The sequence below is a fragment of the Haliotis asinina genome, chromosome 13 (assembly GCF_037392515.1).
Source record: "Haliotis asinina isolate JCU_RB_2024 chromosome 13, JCU_Hal_asi_v2, whole genome shotgun sequence".
NCBI lineage: Eukaryota > Metazoa > Mollusca > Gastropoda > Lepetellida > Haliotidae > Haliotis > Haliotis asinina.
The window spans coordinates 12,976,557-12,984,307 of record NC_090292.1 but is presented as its reverse complement, the minus strand read 5'-3'; the positions used below and the strand labels follow the sequence as shown (position 1 = coordinate 12,984,307).

The window sequence follows — 7,751 nt, the reverse complement described above, 5'->3', positions numbered from 1 at the left end:
CACGTCCTTAACAATGTCAGCTATCATTAAGCTTTAAGGGACTATCATCTTCAGAAGCAATGACTTGACAGTGAGATGCAGTGCGGTTGCGATGTGGAAACCAGGCAATACCATCAGGACTACAGGGATGTTGTACTCCATTTATATTAAGGCAATGTTTAGTTATAATGCATGTTTTAAATATTGAAAGAAAAATGAAAATGTAGTCTCCGAGATCAAAATTATAACGTCATTTCTTACAAATGTGATGTCAGGAGTTAACGCAACGGATAGCAGGGTAGGGTAGGGTATTAGGGGTAGGGGTGGCCGATGGAAAATGTGGACCCGCCCTAGCCCTAATATAAGGTTGTGGAGTTTAGCTATCAAGACGACTGAATATAGTTGCTGTCATGTGTACACGTTTTCATATCAGTCACCCCACAACCCTCGGTCTCATTTGATAACGGTTTTATATTAAATTTACTTTACTTCAAATGTTTTAGCTGTTCATGCTAGTTTTCTAGCCATATTTATGATACTCTGTTATTTTGTCTGCGAATCGTCGACAGGTTTTACTTTTCAAAATATTTCCATGTGTTATTGTATAAATTATTTTCCTCACGATATGGCTGAGATATTGCCGATATGACGTTATATGTTAACTCACTCACTGTCTTTTGACAAAGGTTTTTTTTATAGCATACGCATATTCCATGTCCATATCAAATATGTTCTCGTCAAAATATGGCTGAAATATTGGTAATGTGACGTTAAACATCAGCTCACTCACTTATGCAAAAATAATACAAAACAACAACATAACAAAACGAAATACAACCTAAAGAAATGTAATGGTTAAAAGAATAAAGCGGCGCTTTAGCCCATGACACATGGTCCAGATATATCTCGATTGGCCCATGATCCAACTCCTTCAGACAGGGTTCTGTCAGATATAACGATAATTTGTACATTGATATTTGATGCAACCAGGATCAAGTATCAGAACTGACAGAATATTTCAGCAGCATGCTGCCAAAGACCAAGGTTGTGAAAACAGAATCAGTGCGCCATCAGTGCACTAACAGACTGAAGCAGTGATGTTGCGTAAACGCACTGCTGGCATGTGCATATACCGAACCTGATGAGTGAGAGAGTGGGTTTAGTTTTACGCCGCACTCAGCAATATTCCAGCTATATGAAGGCGTTCTGTAAATAATCGAGTCTGGACCAGACAATCCACTGACCAACAACATGAACATCGATCTGAAATGGGAACCGATGACATGTGTTAACCAAGTCAGCGAGCGTGACCACCGGATCCCGTTAGTCGCCTCTTACGACAAGCAGAGTCGCCTTTTATGGCAAGCATGTGTTGTTGAAGACCTGTTCTACCCCGGGACCTTCACGGTTCTCGTTGTGCATGAGTAGAAACAATATATGTGTTAAGATAAATGCAAATGTGGTATCAGTCAAACTCAAAATGGCCAAAGACAGTCAGTGCTCGGAAATCTTACATTTGAAAGTTGCAAAAGTCCAACGAAGTGCCCAGTCTCGTCTTTGAGTTGATCCGAGTCCATATATGATAGATGGCAAGTTAGAGTCTCAGTGGTGTATCGAATACGGTGAAAGCCATACTGTACACACTTGTATTGGCATAGCTTGATGCCAATGTTCGTGAAGCTAACAGAATTGACAAACCGCAGTTTGTCTATTGACACTACTAATATCAAGACGAATGTCAGGTGATGAACTGTGAGACACATCTTAAAGGATATTGCAATAGGATGTGAGTGAGATTCACGACAGACTGCAGTTTTTGTATATTAGACATCGGGAGGCAAATTTGTCCAGAACTAATATATGAAAATGCTATGATAGATAGTGGTGTACATTGCCACCCAAACCCCACTGTTGTGTATTATCTTTTATGATAGAATCTTTGTCAGACACCGACATGAACCATGGTTTCTACACAAGGTTTGATAAGTCTCCTTTAACCTTCAGCATGCTTGCTATCGAGGGTACTTAAATGAATTAATGAAAGAGGAGGGGCTGATAATATTTGCAACCATCTAGGTTGCCGGGAGCAGTCACTTGAAAGAAGATATAATGTGCAACTGATGTCATCACACAATGTGCCAAATATCAGAGTGTCACAAATTTGAAAGTAGAACATACACAATATTTCAGACATAGCAAGTCTTTGAGGTTTGTGTATTACTAAAATCCAACTGAGGCAATACCAATACCTGCTAACAAAGGGACGGATGAAGCACAAATTTAGACATAACATTAAAGTGTTACTCCAAAGAGATACTTTGGTAGACACTGTATATAAGGGTTATATATAGAGATCATTAAGAAATACGAAGATTATTCATGAACCAAGATTCATGAAGCTTGATAGCATACGTCACAGCTTCTTGAAGTAATTTCAACAAACTGCATAGCATACACCAGTAAGACCATGTAACACACAGGCCGATATCTATTTTAGTACGACAGGGTGTAATTCATAGTCCTGTTCCACTTACTACCAATCCACAGGCTTTAACAGCCAGGTTAAAATTTCATGTTGACCTGAGACCCTGTGTACCCTTGAGGAGCAACCATGGGTAACGATAATAGCTCCTTCTCCCTCGTGTGGACGCGAGGGCATATCGAGTCACAGCACTCCATTGCGGGTTGTAAGACCGAAATGGGCAACCTGTTTGATGTTAATTGCCCGCACCACACTGTGTTGGTGGGGGAAGGAAGTGGTTGAGTGGAACAACATTCAAATGCCCTACACAACACAGGTGGTTGAATGGGCCCGGTTGTATCAATCGGCTTAGTGTTTCTGCTGGTGTATATCATCCGAGTATCATTGTATTGGACAACCACGTGTTTATTAAGATTGTGCTTGTGATACTCCGTGGTGGATGGGAGCTCAGATGAAGAAATTTAAACACTAATCATGGCCTATGAAACAACACAAACACACTAAAGCCCTCTTGAAAATAAATCCTGTTAATAACGTCCCGAATTTTGCCAAAAACAATTACTTACTCGCCACGTTTTTCACACTTCGAGTGCAATCAAAGCTAGTCACTAGCTATTATTGGTTTGGCGCAAGGTCTCATTCAAACCAAAAGTAAAAACTCAGATTCTTGAAAAGCAGATCCCCAGAAGGGTCAGGAATAAAATTCAGTTTTTGATGATAGACGTGTCTGAAAACATCTGTTGTAAGACAATCAACTGGTCGCCCAACAAAAGAGTGCGAGGCAGATCCTCAGCAAACAAAGATTGTTAGTGGCTGTATCCACGATGGGGGTTAAAGTAGCGTTAAATTACTGTCCCTGTGAGAGGATACGCAGTTCCCCAAACTCTCAAAGTTAAATATCAGCTTGTTCCAAACGTAATATTTTTGTTCTTTTAAAAATCGGCTAAATTGTTCCCTCACTCGCCAGTGGCTGAGTGGGTGATCAACACAAGTTCCACGCAGGTAGCAAATGCACTGTAAGTCCCCATGGTCTCGGGTGTGGTGATGTACCTTCAGCTGTGGCGATCTATAGCCTGTTTTTTTTTTCTATTGTATTGCCCTTTACAGTTAAAGTCTTAAATTGATAACTTTCCTTTCATCGCTATATGGTTGTAATATTGCCGAAGCGTTGTAAAATTTAATTCACTCACTCACCCTTCAGAGCAGCACATTTTGCACGACTATTTCACGGGTTTGAGTTTGCTTTGCGAGTGCGTTGCTGGTAAGACGTGCATGTTGATGATCTCGGAAATAATGCCCGTGCATTTGCATTGATGATCCCTATTTATGACTTCATAGGTCTTGTACATGTAAAAAGTACAAGTCGAGAACAACCAGAGATTTTCAAGGAACGAATTTATTCACTCATAGCATCGGTCAGCAGGTGGTCGATCAGGGGCGGTAGAGGCAGGCAGAGGCAGGCAGTCAGAGGTAGGCAGATGCAGGCAGGCAGAGGCAGGCAGAGGCAGGCAGAGGCAGGCAGGCAGAGGCAGGCAGGCAGAGGTAGGCAGATGCAGGCAGGCAGAGGCAGGCAGAGGCAGGTAGAGGCAGGCAGAGGCAGGCAGAGGCAGGCAGAGGCAGGCAGGCAGAGGCAGGCAGGGGCAGGCAGGCAGGGGCCGGCGGAGGCAGGCAGAGGCAGGTAGAGGCAGGCAGGCAGAGGCAGGCAGAGGCAGGCAGAGGCAGGCAGGCAGAGGCAGGCAGAGGCAGGCAGGGGCAGGCAGGCAGGGGCCGGCGGAGGCAGGCAGAGGCAGGTAGAGGCAGGCAGGCAGAGGCAGGCAGAGGCAGGCAGGGGCAGGCAGAGGCAAGCAGAGGCAAGCAGGCAGAGGCAAGCAGGCAGAGGCAGGCAGGCAGAGAGGGCAGGCAAAGGCAGGCATGCCCCCTCTCGGGAGACTGTACTGTACTTGGCGAGCGTCAGTTCAGGTCTGTCTCAGTGTAGGGTCTTCCCCCCTTTGATCCAGCTCACCCCGTTCTTAAACTGACCAATGGTCGTGGGGCGACTGGTGTAGGGTTCCATCTGGCTGGCATATACCGAACCAAACACTGGTTGTTCCAGTCCGGCATAGAAATAGATGACTTCGCAGTAAAGCAAGGTGTGCTCGGCGTCTAGCCGGCGAGTGAATTTTGCTTGACGCAATGTATGCTATACAGAGACGTACAGCGCTATTTGACAAAAATCCAGGCTATCGACCAGAACAAGTGCACGGATTGCTACAACAAACATCCATTCACTTCATTATACACCAGCCCTGATACAGAACCACCTCCGTTTTTCACCACATGGCGGACATTTTGATTTGTTAACTAAAAAGTGGAATCGCACTAAAACGCTTAGCGATAAATTGACTGTGGTTGCGGGGAAGCGAACTTAAGGGGGGGGGGAGAATATTTGGTCCACCAACCCGTTTTCCGTGGGTTGCGGCCCTGCGTCGACGGAGAAAGGGTTCCTGGTGGTTGAGGGCAATAGGGGCTTGCAACTGTGTTCCTGTTGCCCTGACTTGCCACTTTGGCCCTGACTTCGCCTAGACGGGTCGTTGAATGGGCCCGGTTCAACCATTCGGCTGGTCATGCCAAGCCCTGTGCATGAAGTATATATATGTATGTCATTGCACAAATTTCACTTTCGGTCTTGGCGTATTTTGATTTTCAAATATGTTGTTTTGAATTTTGATATGAACTTTGCCTAGAGTCTTATGCCCAGAAGGCGGTGGCTCATGGGTCAATCTGGTAGATTAATAATTTATAATTCTTCTGCTGGAGTATATCATCCGGGTATCCTTGGTGCTGTAAGCTGGAGGCCCACTTGCTTTAGCATTGTCCTTGTGATACTCCGTGGTGGGTGGGGAGCTCGGATGATGAACCATATGACACTAACCATGACTTATGAAACTCCAACCAAAAAAAACAAAACGTCCACTTGATATTGACCCTGTTGATACTGACCATCTGCATCGATTGAGTATTGACCGCGTTTCATTGTAATTGAGACTCCTGACAAGACATCGATAAAGCTTAACCCCTTTGCTGTATCCAAGGGTATTCAAGTGAGTGAGTTAACATTTAACGTCACATCAGCAGTATTGCAGCCATATCGTGACGAGAGCTTTCTTAAAAAAGGAATCTATGTATATGATAGAAACCTGTCGACGATGGACAGTAAAACAACTAGAATATCACAATAAGAAATAAAACTAGCGTGAAAAGTTAAAAATAATATCCCTGTTCAGACAATACAATATACAAACAGGCTATAGATCACCAACAAGTGAAGGTAGATCCCCATACTAGGGGCCATGGGGAGTTACAGTAGTTTTGCTACCTGCATGGTCCCTAGCTGGATTTACACCATCACCTCAGCTGCTGGTGATTGTATGCAAGATTAGCCACAAATCAAAGTCACAGAAATACTACGGCTAAGAAAATATGGAAGATTTTGACTTCAAATTTGACTTCAAATATTTCTGGACTTACGTACCCTCTCAGGAGGACAATAATTTTACAGTGCTTTAACCCCCCTCGAGGATACAGCCACTAACACTAAGTTACTAATTCAAACTTCCAACCATAAAATATTTATCTATTTACGATAAATCTAATTCTTTTAAAAATGCAATAACTGAGTGAGAGCAAACATAATTAAAAAGATCCTTCAAAGTTTTTGAATTAAGTAAGTATAACCGATATAAGGTTTTATTTCATGTAGTTTATTTATACCCATTTGGGTGTCCCACTTCTTCTGCATCAGATCACGGATGTAACATCTTATTGTAGCTTTATAATCTGAGTATTAAATAAGAAGTAGTGCCACAGATTTGTTGAGTGCTGCCTTAGCAGCAAGATCAGCCATTGTGTTACCAGAAATGCCAACGTGACTACGTAACCAAGAAAAGACGATGTAGCACTGGCCAATAACAAGATTAGTGTACAATTCAATAATTTCTATTAAAAGTGGATGTTTACAAGAAATATTTTTAATCGTCTGAAGGCAAGAGAGAGCGTCTGAATAGATTATATACTCTTTATGTTTAGGGTGTCTTTGTATGTATTTAACAGCCGTTAGTATGGCGTTAGCTTCTGCTGTAAAAATAGAAGTATTATCTGGTAGTCTAGAAGATATTGTTCTGGATCCCGTGACAGTGGCACAAGCAACTGTGCCACCGTCCCTGGACCCATCTGTAAATAAGGATTTATAATTGCCATATTTATGTATCAGTTGATGATATTCTTGTTTATACTGTAATGCATTCGTTTCTGATTTTTTAAATGTAGTTAATACTTGGTCATCCTGTGGCCTAACCATCTGCCAAGGAGGAGAACACAGAAGACGGAAAGGAGCTATATTGTTCAGCTCAATACCAGCAGCAGCAATAAACGGCTTTATTCTGAGCCCAAGAGGTGGAACAAGAGAAGCCGTTGTGTTATACAAATCCTCATAAAGAGGATTGAAGACACAGTTATATGCAGGGTTATATTCGTTAGAGTATAATTTAGTAAACATATATATTGATACAGTGTAAAGATAATTTGATACGACGTTTTTGCAAGAGATGGTTCATCGGCCTCATCGCAAAGACTGTCAACAGGTGAAGTTCGGAAAGATCCAAGACAAAGTCTCAAACCCTGGTAGTGGACAGAATCAAGAAGTCCAGGGTTGCTTTTGCAGGCTCCACCAGATACGATGGCGCCATAATCAAGTTTAGAACGAACGAGTGATCGATATAGATGGAGAAGAGTAGCTTGATTCCCTCCCATTTTGCATTTGACACCACTGTCAATAAGTCAAGTGCTTTCGGGCATTTAGTTTTAAGAGATTTAATATGTGGTAAAAAGATTAAATGTGAATCAAAGATTAGACCCAAGAATTTGGCTTGCTTCACAACTTTAATGGGCGTCCCATCTAGAGACAGTTCAGGGTATTTATGTGGTTTGTACTTACGACAAAAATGTATGCAGTTAGTTTTCGATTTGGAAAATTTAAAGCCGTTTTCAAGACACCATTTAGTAATCTTGGTTAAACACAACTGCAATTGCCGTTCAATGGTATGCATATTTTTAACACGACAACAAATATTAACATCATCCACAAATAACGATCCATCAATTGAATCGTTTAAAACGTTTGATAAACTGTTGATCGTGATGCTAAAAAGAATGACAGATAAAATACTGGCTTGTGGAACACCCTGATCCTGATTGTAATGATCAGACAGGGTAGAACCCACACGGACCTGGAATTGTCTGTCATTTAAATAGT

The 7,751-nt window shown here is 42.3% G+C and overlaps 1 protein-coding gene across 1 annotated transcript; it reads right to left on the bottom strand.

Annotated features, from left to right (window-relative positions):
- Window positions 1–3,861: 3,861 nt before the first annotated feature.
- Window positions 3,862–4,374, bottom strand: LOC137259350 (uncharacterized). The gene has a single exon (XM_067797028.1). The coding sequence runs from the start codon at window positions 4,372–4,374 to the stop codon at window positions 3,862–3,864; it is 513 nt and encodes a 170-aa protein (XP_067653129.1).
- Between the last annotated feature and the right edge of the window lie 3,377 nt (window positions 4,375–7,751).

Coding starts and splice junctions, on each gene's coding strand:
- LOC137259350 (XM_067797028.1), bottom strand. CDS start 4,374: ATGCCTGCCTTTGCCTGCCCTCTCTGCCTGCCTGCCTCTGCCTGCTTG.